This window comes from Lepidochelys olivacea (genome assembly GCF_965140295.1).
Source record: "Lepidochelys olivacea isolate rLepOli2 genome assembly, chromosome: 3".
Classification (NCBI taxonomy): domain Eukaryota; kingdom Metazoa; phylum Chordata; order Testudines; family Cheloniidae; genus Lepidochelys; species Lepidochelys olivacea.
Window position 1 is genome coordinate 194,732,045 of NC_140413.1, and position 17,259 is coordinate 194,749,303.

General features: G+C 46.6%; 1 protein-coding gene and 1 long non-coding RNA gene across 4 annotated transcripts in view; one reads left to right on the plus strand and one right to left on the minus strand.

Moving 5' to 3' along the window:
* Window positions 1-10,991: 10,991 nt before the first annotated feature.
* On the plus strand, window positions 10,992-15,357 carry LOC311518002. Its single transcript, XR_014710852.1, has 3 exons — window positions 10,992-11,336; window positions 11,676-11,717; window positions 13,739-15,357. It is a non-coding gene; the product is annotated as an uncharacterized lncRNA (long non-coding RNA).
* A 517-nt stretch (window positions 15,358-15,874) lies between these two features.
* MEIS1 (Meis homeobox 1) overlaps window positions 15,875-17,259 on the minus strand; it is a 125,257-nt gene continuing 123,872 nt past the window's right edge. For 2 of the 3 annotated variants that reach the window (XM_084623384.1, XM_084623386.1), the window contains one exon: window positions 15,875-17,259. This exon is cut by the window's right edge and continues 125 nt beyond it. In XM_084623384.1, coding sequence (XP_084479510.1) covers window positions 17,101-17,259 — 159 coding nt within the window. In that variant the 3' untranslated portion in view covers window positions 15,875-17,100. The other variant, XM_084623387.1, reaches the window with a different exon arrangement.

Here is a 17,259-nt window from a genome sequence, read left to right on the forward strand (position 1 = left end):
GGCTTGGGGAGAAAACGTAGGCCACAGTTTAAATTTTTATTGTTATTTCAGTTAGGAAGAAAGCCACGCCCAGGAAGGAGGTAAGTTGTGACTACACAGAGTGTGTTCGGAGAAAAAGGGAACCTCCCCTCACTTACCCCTGGGTCAAGAAGTGCACGCTGGACAAAGGAGGAAAATGGAAGAAGTCCTCCCATGGAAGACGGAACGACAGAAAGAGCAGCAGCACCAGACCATGCTGCAGTTCATGAGGGAACAGAAAGCTCAGCGGGAACAGCGACAGGCCCCGGTTTCAGCCCAAGAGTAACAGCTGCACCAGTTACAGGCTCTGCAGCAAGCCCGGGCTCAAGTCCAGCAGCAACAACAAATGCAGCTGCTTTAATGGCACGTGAACTGAGGAGCACCGCCTAGACAGCCAGTAATCTCCAGCCCTTCCCTGACCAAACTAGGATCAGAAGACTCAGTTGGTCACTTTCAAATGAGTAGCTATAAGACAGCCCAGTTGGAGAAGGAGATTTTTGCCTTTCTTCTGACCCATTTTCTGACCAGTGAGGGACAAGTGGTATACTGGGCCCTGGATGAGGCTGTACAATATAAGGCAGAGTTTTGAACCAATTGAGGGCTTTGGAGGAAAAGTCCTGGCAAAGGTTTCAAAGTGAACCCTGGTCCTTAGGGGGAGCAGCTGGATACCTTCACCTGGAGTTTGGTGGGTTGGGTGGCTTGTTGGCTCAAACCCAAGTCCTGCACAGAACAGGAGCTAATAAACATCATAATGGAGCAGAATTTAGAGTGTGTGCCTTGGATAGACATATGTAGGTACCCCAGCTCCATCTGTCCACACTAGCAAAGGGTGTCCAGCACACAGAGGAGTAGCTGGAGAATGATCTGTTAGACCAGCCACTTCTGCATCCTAAATCTGAGGGGGGAAATGAAGAGCTCTGGGGACTCCAAAGAGAGGGTAACCACAGCCCCTCCAATTGCATGGGAAGCTGGGGCCCTTGAAGGCATTTGCCCCCACGTGGTATTGTGACTATTCTCATTTACTATGTATATTGTGTCAGCACCTAAGGACCTCAAAGACAATTAATTGTTCTAGGCATTGTACAAACAAACAGCACAAAACCAGTGCCTGCCCCAGACAGCTCACAATCTAGGATTTGGACAAAACATAGCAGGGATATAAACAAAGAAGGCATCAGGGATGGGAGGACAAAGTTTCAGTGAAGACAGCATGTGTTTTCATGAGTTTGTAGTGTAGCAATCTCACTAGTCACAGTAATGGCTATGGGACTACAGAATATATGGCTGCCTGAGATTATGGCCTGTGGGATAGCAATAGGCTGTACTGGGCCAGTACAGCTAGAAGAAAAGATGATGTCCAGCCTAGTTCATCAGAATGTGGCCACCGATTAGTATGGGAGACATTAGTCAGAGCTGAGCTATTAGAGTTGGCAGAAACCATTAAGGTTGCCTTTGTCCATGAAGACTCCTGGATCATATCACTCAACTGTAATCCCCCTTTAATTTGGGGAATTAAAATAAGTCAACCCATGTGGGGATATGCAGCTCATTAGCCTGGACAATTGTCTTAGGGAGAGACTAGAAACAGTTCCAGGACTCCATGGGACATTGAGAGCCTGGCACAGGAAATGAATGCCACAGGCAGCAAGAAGACCGCAAGGCAAATCCTCAAATGGCATAAATTGTCATAAAAACAGCCATATTGGGTGAGACCAATGTCCATGTAGTCCAATATCCTGTTTTCCAACAGTGACCAGTGCCAGATGCTTCAGAGAGACTGAACTTAACAGGGCAATTTATTGAGTGATCCACCCATGTCATCCAGTCCCAGCTTCTGGCAGTCACAGGTTTAGGGACATTAAGGTCCCGGCTCCATTGAAGTCAATGGAATGAGGATAAGTTACAGGAGGTGAGGATCTGCATCTAAATCTTCTGGTATCAGCAAGGGACTTCAAAAGCACTTGAGTGACTTCCAGTGGAACTTATGCTTTTAAGTCACTTAGGCACTTTTTAAAACCTCACCATTCAGAAACTAGGTCCTCAGCTGGTTACAGAGGGCTAGATGACAATGCGCACATCCCAAGGCAGTGAGAGGGGACATGTGTAAGAAGATGGCAGGGTTCTTCTTTTCAGCTACCTTGTTGGCAGGTATTAAAACCACCAGAGAGATATTCGCAAAAAGAAAAGGAGTACTTGTGGCACCTTAGAGACTAACCAATTTATTTGAGCATGAGCTTTCGTGAGCTACAGCTCACTTCATCGGATGCATACCGTGGAAACTGCAGCAGATATTATATACACACAGAGATCATGAAACAATACCTCCTCCCACCCCACTGTCCTGCTGGTAATAGCGTATCTAAAGTGTTTCATGATCTCTGTGTGTATATAATGTCTTCTGCAGTTTCCACGGTATGCATCCGATGAAGTGAGCTGTAGCTCACGAAAGCTCATGCTCAAATAAATTGGTTAGTCTCTAAGGTGCCACAAGTACTCCTTTTCTTTTTGCGAATACAGACTAACACGGCTGTTACTCAGAGAGATATTGTGGCTCCATTCAGGATACAAGAGAGGTGGGGGCGGGGGTTGGGCAGAGGAACTGAGATTTAGGACAAAAGTCCCTACAAGGAAAACTAAGGACTAGTTAAATTTGGGAAGGAATTCTAGGCTGGGGTTTCTGTTTTTGTTGTCATTTGAGTCACCAAAAAGTCAAACCAGAGGAAGGAGGTAAGTTTGGACTAAATACAGTGTGTGTAGATGCTGTTCAAAGCACGGGAGAAGCCAACCAGTTTACATGTATTAAAGCCAGTTCTAAAGTTGGGCATAGTAGTAGGATGTTAGGGAGAGATTTGCCCTAATTACCTAATCACTGTTTGCAGATTTTAGAACACTTGTTTGTAATATTAGAAAACATAGATTTTATATGAGTAAAATTCCCCCAAGACCTACACTGGGCTTTACAATCACTTTAACCCAAGGAGGTAAGATTAGAGTCCTCCCCCAGAGGTATACCCACAAACTCACTCTTGATTTCTGAATAGCAGGGATGTGTGCACAGGTCTGGGAAGGCTCATGAGTGAAGTCCCAGGATTGCTACTGTGCGTATTCATCAACTGGTCCTCCTCCATGTAGTCAGGGGAGCAAGCAGGGAAGTTCTTCCAGGACTAAAATTTGTCTAGCAATTGCAGAGCAGATCCACTGCTGCTCTGTTACCTGGGGTGTGGGACAAATCCTTCTCCCTCCCCTGGCCCTGGAGAAATTTCCAGCTCACAGCTCAGCTGTTTGGCCTCTGTATAAGGAAGGATGTGGGTATGAATTTGGGAGGTTAAAGGGGTACATAGGCCCTCTACTGCATTGTGCAATTTCACTCTCTGAGTACAATGTGCATCAAAATAAAAATCAGTTCAAAGAGTTGCCTTGGCGATAAATACAAAATTATATAAGATTTTGCCTGAAGGAAGAAAGAAACCTCTCCTTGGATTACCAGATTAAGTGTTCTTCATACAAGATATATTCCTCACTGGAGAAGTAAGCAACATTCCATAGATTGATCTAAGAAACTTTGTCCATCATCCAAGATCTCCTTTAGAACCATAAATAAGCTATGATTGAGATAAGCAAATGTATTTTAATCTAACAGGTGGATGGAAGAATGCAGTAGTTTAAGGGTCGAATCCTGATTAGGTCATTACCTCCATAATAAAGTGTGTATTTTACCCAGGGCCTGATCCTGCAAACGCCGTTCATGTCTGACGAGTTCATCATCACATGAGCTGTCCCATCAACTTTAATTAAACTATTTTCATTAGTAAGGATTTATAAAATAAGACCCTAACTATGTACAAAGTATAGCAACTCATAGACATTATGACTAATTCGAAATAAATGTCATGCTTCCAAGCAGTTTTCCTGAACTATAAAATTACCGATAAATGTCTATCTTAAAATGATTACTAAAATATAAAAGCATTGTTTTTACTTTTGTGATAGATTCAATAAGGAACCTGTATATCTAAAACCATATTCCCTCTTTGTTAAATGTTCTAAATGTGGCTGAGAATGAGTTGAATTTAAAGGACTATTCTCTGCCATGTGAGTAATTCTGAACAAAATTTGGCCCAAAGGTTTAGTCACTGGAATTTGAAATATATTATAGGTTGCAAAACATGTGCATCAAGAAAAGCATAAAGGTGGGGGAAATGCTCTACACTTCACGTTAGAACTTCTTAGTAACATAACTTTGTTATACTGTCATCAAAAATGGAAAGCTAGCACTAAAACAAAGTGTTACAAACATTAATATAGTGGTTGAGGTTCCTAATCAATTCTTTCAGGGTGGACGACCTTCAAACCTGTAGGTTTAAAATTTTTAAACATTCTAGGGAATGAAGCTAAAAAAATCAGAATAAAGAAATGTATTAAACAATAACATATATGCTACTAGTTCCCTTTAAAAATCCTTTGCTAGATTAATGAGATTTAGTTTTTTAAAAAAACTTTTAAAGTTCTCTTGGTAGTTACAGATGGTTTAATCTTTGGAACCTATTATGTGTTCATTTTCCCTTCAGCATTAATTATACATAATTACCTCCACTTTGCCCAAACCCTTTTAAAAACTAAATCTGTTCACATTTTTCATGTAAACTTCAGGTTTTTTTAAAACAAATATCTCTATTTTTAAAAGGATGGGGTGCTCATTTTGTGAATAAAAAGATGAGTGACCCAGTGTGAAGAAAACTGTTTTTATTTAAATTTCTCTAATATAGCTTAATTACTTTTTAAACTCTGGAAACAATTAGGTTATAGTCCTTTGAAGTGAGACAGACAACTTGTCATGCTGGGAGCAGAATGCATGTCATTGTTTTCTTTTTATGCAGTGGGCAACGGTATATTGTGTGTGTGTCATTTCAGATGAGGTTGGAAAGGGAATGTAGTGCCTCCTACTTTATTGTGGGCAACAATGTAAAGTTAATGTGCTTCACTAGTAAGGTCAGACTTTCAGATAGACACGTAATGCGGAGTAGAATGATTAATATTGAAGGATGTGAAAATTATAACGTATATGCTTATGGAAATCACGGAAAGGGATATTCTGGTTAAATGCAAAGTAGCGTTGAATGACACTGATATTGTAAAAGATTGAAGAGGATTGTTCTCACTTTTCAACCTCATCATCTCATCCCTCACACAAGCCACCAAATTGTGGGAGTCTATTCTCTCCCCCTCTGTCCTTTTTTCCCCCATCACAGTTCACTGTCAGGTGCTTTTCCTGGACATGCATGGATCAAAGGAAGCCCGGAATATAAGTGGTTATTGTGAGGCTGAAATCCTACCTCTTTGAACCTGAGAGAGAAATGAGCAGAGGATGCTGACTGCATTTTGGCATCTCAGGGTCTGTTGGTATCACCGCAAAGAGCAGGTGGGGGCCGATCAGCTCTCACCGGGTGCCTCATTAGAGGCTAACACAGTGACTATTATTGGATCAGATCACATCAGGGGGAGAGGGCCTGAGCCTATGCTGACACCTGAGGCAGCCTACTCTGCTCTGACCTTGGCAAGCAACTGTCAAGGTCAGCCTCAATTCCTCCGTCTGGTTAGGGGACTTCTTGGGGGGGAGAAAAGGGAGAAAAGGCACCAAGCACTTCCACTGAGGTGCAGCCTCCTTCCTAACCAAGCCAGGTGCTGAGGGTATGTGGCGGTGGGGGGCGAGGGGGGGACTCCTGCAAGTGCTTTTAATAGGTCAAAACTACATTAAACCTCCCTATTGTCCGCCTCGGCGTGGGAGGCAGCAAGGAAAAGCCCCCCCCCCCGCCCCCCAGGGCACTTTCACCCTTTCCAACAGGAAGTCTCCAGTCTCCAGCCAGCAGCCTCCTGGGCCGGGGGTGGGGGGGCGGTTTTCACATTGTTTCCCTCGCCCTTATCGATCAGGAAACAAGGAGTTCAGACATGACACCTTCATGCTTTCAGCTGCGGATGCGTGAGAGCGAAGGTGGGGGTACAGCGCACCGACAGAAATTCAGTCTCTGGGGGTCCCCCCGCGACCTCTTCCTTTGCCTGAAATAAATCCCGCCGTCCCAAACCCGAAACTACCTATTTATTTGCATGTCGTGTTTCTAATGGGATGGGAAACCAAGACGGATCTTTGCGGCGGGGAGAAGCTGACTTCCACCTTTCAGGATCACACTCCTAAATAAAAAACAATTGACCAGCTCCGGGCGTAAGCATTTATCTTGAGGTTGTGGTCATTATCTTTATTGTAGAGCCCCGGCAATAAATAAATCCGGTAGTTACTACCCCACAATAAAACTGTAGTGCAGGGGACACCTTGCTATTACTTTCTTAATAATCTGCCATCCCTTCGCCTTTAAATCATTCCAGCCCTGTCTTCCCACTTGTCCGCAAGGATCTGTCTTCACCCCTGGAGGTACAGACCGCTCTGATCGTTTCTACCGCAATGAGTTTTCCCGTTTAGACTTTTCCCGTTTGCCCTCTTCGTTCTCCCCTCGCTGCCCGGATCTGCCTCTCAACCCCAGCTGGGTCGGCATCCCACGTGAGCCAGTCGCGGGCTGCGCGTGTAGACAGGAGAAAAGGGGATTTCGGATCCGAGTCGTTTCACCTCCAGGTGACAAGCCGCACTGGCTGGAAACCCTTGTCCCAGGGCCACCGTGGCTCTGAGTGATAAATCGCGTACGTGCCGGTGTCAGACACATACCGATCTCCAGCCACCCTGCGCGTACTGTATGAGACCAGCTCCATTTAGTGGAAGGAAGAAGCCTGGGCAATCAAATCCCGGCAGTGAGTCCCTGATTGTGCTGTGAGAGGTTTCCTAACAGCCGCAAAGGTCTCCAGCCTGCGAGGGAGCCTCCCTCTTGCACCGCCAGGCGCCGGGTCAGGATCCCTGGGGGGGGGGGGGGTGGTGGTCATGATATGAGTGAGCAGGAGCAAGCGCCTGTCCCTACGCCGGATTAGTCCCTGGGGAAGCAGCCCAGCGCCGGCGCTGCGAGTCTCTGCTGAGATCGCTTTGGCATGCCACCCGGCTGCCAGCCTCTCCCTTTCTGGGGTAGGGCTGGGGGGCTTCCCAAAGTCTGTCCAGGTTACCTCCTCTCCTCCTGAGGCTCATCTCCCCCCCACCCCAGTCAGCACTTATGTGTGGGCTCGCCCCTCCCCGACAGCCCCTCTTTGCTGCGGGACCCTTAAGGGTTGGATTGCCAGGTCCCAGCCTCCCAGGGTTGGGGAATTGTTGTTCCAGTCCGCACCCATCCAGCCCAGGGACAGCTGGGCAGCCCAGTGCATCCTACCCCACCCGCCCGCAGCTAGTCCCAGCAAACCCACCACCTACCACCCACACAACAGCAACAAAAGGGTCCTGCCCAGAGGACGCCGCCCTACTCCGAGGGGGGACAGCCCAAGGGGCAGCAGACAGGTTAGACCAGGAAAGAAAATAAACAGGCGAGAGGCTGCTTCTCTTCCTTTTGTCTTTACTGCTGGCCTGTCAACAAATTGTCCTAATAACCATTCCAGCCAGGCTCCAGATCCCAGGCTCAACACCAAAACCCTGCCAGGGAAACCTGGGGCTGCCTCCCGCTGCCTATTTGATTTGATTTGATTTTTTTTACCAAACAAGAACAGTCCATCTGCACTGATACGTATTTACAGTCAGGGTCCTGTCTGCGCCTGGTTGTGTTTTGGTTTGGTTTGGTTTTTTTAATTGTATTTTACCGGGATGATTCCTTCTCGCTTTTAAAACAAGCGGGGTGGGAAAGTACTCACATTTGGGACCCGGGAGGGGGGGGCAAAACACGTTTTTATTTATACCTTTGACATTTAAAAGAGCACAATTAATTTGCCCTGCTTGCATTACCATTGCTGAGGAAGGTTCAGAAATCTAACCAGCAAAGGGGGGGGGGGGCAGAGATATAAGGTCGCCCGCAAAGCTTGGTGGGTTTTTTTTTTCTTGAAGATCTGTAATCAATCACTCGACTAGGAAGCAGCAAAATAGTAAAGAGTCGATAGATTAAAATGCAAATGAAAGGTAGAAAAAGAAACATTAACATGGCAATCAAAGATTTAATAATCGTAAATCACGGTGGGTTGTTTGTTGTTTTTCTCTCTCCTTTTTTGCAGCTGCGGTTTGTGTGTGTGTTTTAATCATAGTCGTTCTACAAATAAATAATTTCTGAAACGAGACTAATTTTTCCCTATCTTAACCGTGGTCTAAAGCACTATTTTGTTTCAAGTATGTAGCTTCAGGTTGCAAACTATAATCAAAGCAAGAAAAAGGGAAAAAAGCGAAGTCTGATTAGTTCACATGGAGATTTGAAAGTTGTATATTAATCCTACTACTTAGCAGTTGCGGTTATTTTACTTTAAGAGTGAAACAACGTGTGAATGTTTATGAGAAAGGAAACAACTGGCCTTTATTTACATGTATAATTCTAGCACCGCTGCAAAAAGAATTAAAAATATAGTGGACAAAACAGAGATTTGACGTCTACAATCAATATATTAGTTCCAGACTCGTTTATTAGAAGATTGTGTAATTTCCAAAATCAAGGAACAACGCTCATTCAAAGGGGTAGCAAATGAACAAAAGTCAATGGATAGCAAATCCAGTTAAACTATCTGTCCTTATCGGCATAGAATATTTCTGGTTTCGTATAGTAGCGTGATCTTATTGAAACAGCTATTTGAAAAATTCTGTTTTGTTTCCGAACTGATATGGACTCTAATACAGTATTCCATAGATGGGTTTGGTTAAGTATTGATAGGGTTAGTCTCCAAGAATGTAGCCGACAAATAATTCTTTTAACTTTAGAGTGCAACACATGGACTTAATTTTGTGTTACGGGGCGGGGTGGGGTGTGTGTTAATCTTTACTTCGTTGGTAATCTTTTTGGGCTAGTGTGATACCAAAAGGGTTGGAGGGGACCCTTCTCAGGTCAAATTGTATTTGTAATAGTAAAAAAGAAAAGGAAGACTTGTGGCACCTTAGAGACGAACCAATTTATTTGAGCATAAGCTTTCCTGAGCTACAGCTCACTTCATCCGATGCAAGCTTATGCTCTCTAAGATGCCACAAGTCCTCCTTTTCTTTTCGCGAATACAGACTAACAGGGCTGCTCCTCTGAAACCTGTAACAGCGTTTACTCTTTCTCCTTATGTAGGATGCGCTCGGCGTTCGCTTAACATTCTCCACTTCCCCCAAATTAAAATAAAAAGCTAGGATAGGATTTAGAAACTCAACCTCTTACTTAAACGTGGCACTCTAAGTTGGATCTGTCTCCTTCCCCGCCTCTGGCTAAACAAATCAAGTTTTCACTGTTGAGATATCCCTGTCACAGTCCAATAAAGCATTTAGTTTAAAATTACGCTGGGAGCTTTTCCCTCCCTCTTTGTATCTCCCCCACTTCTTTAGGTCTCTGCAACACGATGGCTTAAATTCCCTAAGCTTACACAAACTCGCCACAATGTCAGTGTGCCATCTCTCTTCGCCACCTAAATACTCTCTTGAATCGACACATGAACTTCAGTTGGGGTCGGCGGAGCTGCCGGCTTATTTCAAGTGCAAAACGTGCCATTGATTGGTTCAGGGAGGGGGCGATTTGTTTTATTTTGGCTGGCGTGGGCTTATTTATTTTGTTTTGTTTTGCATTCCTCCGCTTACCAACCCCTGCACCCGTCACCTACCTAAACCGAAGCGCTCTAACAACAAGGCGATGATGCTGATCGCTCCAGTTTGCAGCTCCTATTAATGAAACCGGAGTGCCGGAGAGCACAAGGGGGGGTAACGTTGGGTGTTTAAAGTGGCGACGCTGGTAAACGCGCACACCGAGATGTTCTGGGGCGAGTTCTCCATACGTTCCCATGCCTTCGATGGAGTGGAGAGAGCGGTGGGTCCCACTTTGAAGGGAAAGAGGGGGGGGGGAGACTCCCCGATGCTTACTCAGAATTGACATCTGATCCCCGCGGGGGAAAAAACCCCTCCCCAATCAGTGGCTCCAGCTCATTTCGTTGAGATGCGAGACAGGTACCTGGTCTAGCATTTCTGCAAAAGGTTACGCCAACCGCGGTCTTTTAGACAAGCGCTGGGCTGGGCTACAAGGTCTGCACCAGCTCAGAGATTATAGAGAAATATTTGCATGCAGCCCTAAAGCTAATGAGTACTTGCATTAAAACGGGACCAACCGTACTTTGGCAGCCTCTGACCCCAGAATGCATGGCTCGGTTTCATTGATCACCCCTCACCCCTTATGAGATAATGCAATTACAAACATCAATAAGGAGCTGCAAGGGGAATCATTATGCGGTGACAGTGATAAATGACGGTGCCGAAATAGCAGGCTTTTCTTCTTCTTCTTCTAACAATCCAGGAGCCCAGGGGCTTTGGGGGCCGAACACAGTCACCAAGGAAACAGCTGACATCCAAAATGGCACCAAAGGGGGGGGGGGAAAGAAGTCTTTCTTTCGCCTTTCACTCGTCCCCCCTTCTTCCAAAGAGTTTAGGTTCGGCTTTAGAAGCAGCTGCCACATAGACATTTAAGTTATTCCACACAGTAAAGACCAGGGAGATTTTTCTCTGTCCGCTACATAAAACAGAAAGCTGGCTGCTCGGAGTTTATGAACTACTTTCATGCAAGTATCTCGGGGAGCCACGCAAAAGCAGATCTCGCATTTATGAGCAGGAATATGCTGTCTCCCTGTCCCAAGGTTTAATATTCACTCTGCCACCTTCCCTCGCTTTAAGTGGCGTTTGCCTTCAGTCTAAGGACTTTGTTGGCTTGTTTTGTGTCCCTAGCAGAGCTTTCTCATGAGCCCAATAAGCGTGGCCCTATGAGGGCTCCAACTAGCCCAAACCAAAGGGAAGCAAATAGGTATTTTTCTCAGGCAACATAACAAGGTCATGGAGCCAGGTAAATACACTGCAATTTTCCAGGCGAGTTCAAGAAGGCAGCGGGTAGATGGAACATATTGTGATAGATGGCCCAGCCCTGGCGGATTTAAAGGCAAGATGGTGCATTGTGAAGAATAAAAACACGGACACTGGCTCCTAAACGTGCCACTTCTTTTCCCTGCGTCCCCGTGGCTGCCGGCTGCCCCAAGCACGTCAGCAGCGAGCCCCTTTGCCTTGGGATGGGACCGGCGGCGGTGGGAACAGGAGCTCGCCCCGCTCAGCTCCCTTCGGGGGCTTCTAGGGGTGACTGAAAAGGCTCCCCCTGGGTTTCGCTCCGCTGGACGGGCTCCAGCCACACACACACCTTGCAGGGGCTTCCTTCCCACACAAAGCGGCGGCCCACACTCCGGGAAACAGAGGATAAAAGGTAAGAAGATGGCTCTCTTCCCCCCCCCCCGCCCTTTCATCCTGAAGGATCCCAACGTCCTTTTGACAGACGGGAAGGATCACTTGGCCCACCACTGCAATGAAAAATAAAAGGCTTTTCGCTCCTCGCTGGCTGTCCCTGCCTTTATTTGCTCTGCTCTAGGCACACGCTGTTCCCTGTACAACGGCCCGCAGAGAATCAGATCCGAGGAGGATCCTTTCCCCCGGTCCCCCGTTAGGGTAGGGCTGCGTCTGCCGCCGGGGTTGGAGGTGGGGGGAGAGGGGGATGACGGCGATCGATATTAGACTGACTTTAAAAGTAAAGTCTTTTTTCCTCCAGGGCTTTCACTTTTCTCGAGGGGCCAAGCGAAGTCAGTGCGCGGTAAGTGTGTGTGTGTGTGTGTGTGTGTGTGTGAGAGAGACACAACTTAATGAGATCCAACTACCTTATTACGCCTCTGCTGTTTCCCTCGCAAACCAACGCACCCCGCCCATGACTAGAGCTATAATCTAATGTATTTCATTTCAGCCCCAAGCGTCCTTCCTGAGCCAACAGGAAAAAGGCCCAATCCCCTCCTGCAAAATACGTTTTGGCATCTTATCTGCACCTCTCACCCCCCTCCCCAAGCCCGGACTCCCCCCCCCCCAATTTTTTTTTTTTACTTTGCTCGCCAACAAGGTTGCACGTGTTTACACAAATATACCTCTCCACAAGCACAAAGTATTGCTCCTTAAATAGTTATGATCCGGACAGGGCGTCCCTAGGTACATAAAGCCCCAGTGAAAGGCACCGCTCCATGCAGAAGGCCCAGCCCCCCGACCTCAACTCAGAAGCTGGCTGGAGAGTTTTGCTCCTGGGCTCCTGTCACTAGCTGGCTCTATTTGTGTTATCTCCCCCCCCCCCCCCCCCAGCCGTGCTGGGCTATCAGCGGACGGGGCTGTCGGGATGGGGCCTGGGACGCGCAGGAAGGGGGAAGAGACGCCGCACACGGTGCCCGCCAGCGGCCCGCTGCGATCGCTGCGCCCAGAGCGGGACCTCTCTGGCCAGTCCTTGGGCGGCGGGATCGGGCCCAGAGGCCGCCCCCGCCCCCCGGGCCAGGCATGCCCCGACCGGAGGAGGAGGAGGATCCCCCCCCCACACACACACACGCCCCCAGACCCGCTGAGAACAACCCCAGCAGCAAACTCCTCCGCACTCCCTGGGCTCGCCCCCTTTCCACGCACGGGCGGCGCGGCTCAGGGGAGAGCGGCTGACGGTGCTGCGGGGGCAGGGGCGGGGGGCAGGGGTTGCACACGCGGAGCATCACAGCGCCGCTCACTGAAGCCGCGGGGGCCCCGCTTGGGGTAAAAAAAAAAAAAAGTCAAATGAAGCACATGGCCTTAGAGTTCATGGCCGCGGCTCCCTCCCCCCCCCCCCGGCGGGATTTCCTACCCCCCTCCCCTCCAGGTAGGCTGAACTCACTGATCCAAGGCGATACACAGCAATCACTTTGCAAGGAACAAATGGCGCAGCACACCGCCCCCCGAGCCCCAGAGCGAGCCCAGGAGGGGAGAGAGGCGGGCCCGGCTGGCACCGGGGGCTCTGGCTCCGGGGGATCCGCTGCAGTGGGGTGCGACCGCCCCTCCCCCGCAACCCTGACACAAGCGCTGGGGGGGGTCCCCCCCTTCTCGGCAAAGGGAGACAAAACCTGCCTGGTTGCAGCGGGGGATCCCCCGGAGTGGGTCTCAGACCCTCCCTACACTTCCACGCGTCTCTAATCCGCTTAGCGGTTCCCATTTGAAATTGTGAGTCACTAATTTTATGGCTAATTCTTTCCCCATGCACGGTTGAAGCAGGGAGCCCGTCTCTCGAGGCAGGAGAAGCGGAGGGGCCGGGGGAACCGAGTCATTTCCCCAACCCCCCAAAAGATGGCAGTCGAAGCTGCCATTCCTCCTCCTCGGGCTCTGCCGAGACGGAGCGGGCGCAGGAGGAGGAGGACACCACCGGGCTGTTCTCACTCCGCCGGCCGGAGAGTTGTGTGGTTTTGTTTGTAAGAACACACCAGCCCGCCCCCCTCTTTCTGTTCCCCGGATCGCGGCAAATCTCCCGCTCGAGGTGCGGGGAACACGGGGAACACACACACACACCCCCCCTGCGTGTGGCTAGGCGCGCACCCACACTCACACAGCGACAAACCCGGTCCCGACCACTTGGGGCTTCCAAACTTAACACAACCCAGCTTGCCTCCCTGCTGGAAAGTACAGCGTTGGCCTGTCCACGCAGGGCTGGGAGGGGGATAAAGCCTCCCCAGATATTTGTTTCCCCCTCTGTTAGGGCGGATCGCGGAGGATGAATTGCAGACTGGTTGCCAAAACTCCCCCCCCCTTTTCTCTTCTCACCCGCCCCCCTTCTCTCTCTTGCAGCCTTTGCTTTGAATGTGGGGTAGCTAGGAAACAGCAAGCAGCCTGCGAAGACGGAATTCCCAACGTGTAAAACGGAGCCATTGAGAGAGTGCAATAAGGCGTGAGGGGGAACTAATCTCCCCATTTACATGTTTGTGGCAATTTTATCTAAATGAATTTTAATGCTAAACGAGGGATAATTCCCTATTTGTAACCCGTTTACTTCTCTTTCCTGTGCCCCCAAAGCCGCCTAAGATCGTGCGATGAACAATAACAATAAAAAATACTGTCAAGCATATTCTTCATTTGGAATGTGTTATAATTACAGCTGATTAAATGTCTCGGGATAGAGGAGCGTTTTTAATGTGAAATATACCAACCCCCCCCTCCACACCCCCTAAAACAGTCATATTAACGAAGAAGCCTTTTGTGAGTCTTCTCCCCACCCCTAAGAAAGGCACAAACGCGTGTGCTCTTTGTTTGCTGCAGGGCGGTTTGTTTTTGTCTTTTAGGAAACATTAAAAAAAGAGAGCAGAAAAGCAGCAGCAAACCCCGCTCCGAGCATTCCCATTTTGGCTCAGAACTGGCATTATTATAAACTCACAAGGCAGGATCAGAAATGTGCAATCTCATCGGTATAGTGGCCCTTTAAAAATCTAGGGAGGGGAGAAAGAACCGAGGATGGGGGGGGGGGTATACCCACCATTTGATTTTCCTAATTCACTAGGCTCCAGGAGCCAGCCTGACTCTCCGCTGCCCTAATACTCCCCAGCTAACTCCCCCTTCTTAAGCATCCCCATGCACACTATTCATCCAGTGGATCTGATTCTCCACTCCTTGGCCCTGGTGTAGATCGGGCAGCTCGGATAAACTCAAGGGAGTTACACAAGTGTAAAACCCTTCCGGAGTAAGTGGAAAATCAGCCCCATGGAGTCTTAGGCTGGAACCTCACTGTAAGCAGTGGGGGAGAAATGGATGGTTAGTAGTAGTTTTAAAACACATTTATTATTTAATGGAAAAAGTAAACAAATGGCCATTAACTGCTAGTAACCACCTATCAAGAGGGAATTATTCCCATCCAGAGGACTATTTGCAGACTGAACGCGGCTCTCCCTTCTAGATTTGGGGTTTTTAAAAATTCTACTCGGGGGAAAGAGGGGATGGGGTGGGGTGGGGTTTATGGCTAAAGGCTTATTTTAATGTCATAAAAGGGAGGTTTATTTAGAAGGGAGACTTCTGAAGCACACTCCAATAAACAAAAAGGTGAGAGGAGACAGGACTGCTCCAGCAGGTAAGCCAGTCAATCAAATATCACCTAGTAAACCCACCGAACAACTGGTTCCTCTTTTCAAATGGAAAATAGAATTGTTCAGGGCGGGTTTATGGGGTGACATCTATTTGAATGGCAGACTTCAGAGCTCTAGCCAGCCCTGCTTCAGATGCTACCTTTTGTTTACCAAACAATCACAGCTAGAGGTTTTTTAGGAATTTGTCTTAATTAAAATATTTATGTATTTTTCTTACCCTTAGGAAACACTTTTTATAGCTGCGATTTTATTTAAAGAAAATTATAAGGTACTGCAGCCTAAACATGTTATTTTGTACTATTTAACTAGTTGGCTGCAGTGCAGAAAGTACAGCTGTACGGAAAATTGGTTAATGATCAGTCTTCAGCCAATCAGAGCACAAGACTTCTTTATGAGCATTAGATTTTAAAAGTCTATCATCCTTAGTTTGAGTAGTTAATTTACTTACAAATATGCACTTATCTCAGGCAAGGTTTTAATTTTTTTTCTAAATACACTCAGTTCAAGAAAGTTTAATTGTCAATGATTCAAGTAATGTAAATAAGGTATTAGAGATGTAATTCAGGGAGAGAGAAAAGAGTTAAAATGTTCTGCAGTTAATGCTTTTGAATGTTCAATTTGCTAATAGGCAACCGTTATTCTGACAATCTGTGGTGTAAGCTTTCAGAAAGTTTCTTTATAGAGTGTAGCATTACTTTTAAATAAGGTACTAAGACTTTGGTATTTAAATAGCAATTATAGGTAAATCTTTTTACAGTTTAATCTTGCAGATGCTGGGTTCACATATTACTGGAGAATCACTACAAATTTGGGGGGCAGCAAACAAATTTTTCAAGCAGTGGAGTCAGCATGACAAAAAATAATTTGTTTTTATTTTAGATTCAGATTTCATTACTGCACTCAAACTACTACAACTGGGCTTTGAGTTATTATACAATCCAAACTGTTTCAATCAGAAACTCTAAGACTCAGTGTGCATTGATTATTATTAATAATAATTAGCTCCTTGGTTTCTTGATAGAAAAAGGCTATCAACAAGCATTTGTTTAACCACAACAAAAAGTATAATTAGCTTATCCCACTTAGTAAATCTGTATGCATGCCAACTCATACCAAACTGCTACTTTTACAAAAAATTGCAATAATACAGTTCATTTTTCCAGTCCTTTTTGCACAAAATTTATTTACAATGTATACATAAACGCTCCATGATGGGACTATGGAAAAATGCACACGACTGATGCTTTGCCCAGAAATAAAGTCAACATATTAAAAATAAATCTTCAGTTCATGTTTTGAGCTGCGTAAAACAGGAAGTGATGTATAAGTGTTGCTGAATGGGGACAATGATGCTCTGATGTGACAATTAGGCTTCAAATACACTGCCTTTTGGTTTCCATGCTTCCTTCTACCAGTCTCCTTAAGACACTGCCTGCAACAGCTGATTAATCATTGTTGATGACTGCAGTTTTTCCCATCCTTCCCGATTTACATCTGTTCAGACCAATTCAAATATGGTGAGTAAATGAATTAGACATGCAAATTCACGCCCCAGGCTAGAGAGAGAGAGAGAGAGAGAGAGAGAGAGAGTGTGTGTGTCTGTGTGTGTGCATGGCTGAAATCCTAGGATAGAAGAAAGATTCTTCTGCCTGACATAATTATTTTAATGCTCTAAAAATCCTGCAAATAAGCCCTTTCTGTCATTTGCAGGATAACTGTAAGGCTTTTTAACATAAGGAGGCTTCTGGAGGAAGTGAAGAGCTATGGAAACAACACACATAGTGTGGAAAAATTTCACATTTTTTTAAAAAAATCTATAAGAAACAACGTAATATGGATAACAGTATAATAGCATTTTACAATATTTCACTCTTTGTTCTCTTCATGTCTTAGATCGTTATTTAGCATGTCCCCAGAAGTTGACTTCACATAGTGTTTCCTGCTTTCCAGGGTCCCTCGGAAGAATAGGATTGTTCCTTGGTCCAAAGTAGATGCCAAGAATGGAACTCCATAGTCACTGCAGAAAGACAATATTTGAAGTCTGTCATCGTTGCAGACAATGCATATTCCCTTAAGCTACTGAGCATGAATGTCCATCACTTGTCCACTCATTGCTGGGTCTCCTGTATTAAGCATTGTGGGGCTAGATGCTGACATTGGCATTCCAGGGTGGGGTGGTCCTCCATGCATCATCATTGCTGGGTGGTGAGGGTGTCCAGGAATGTAGGTATGCAT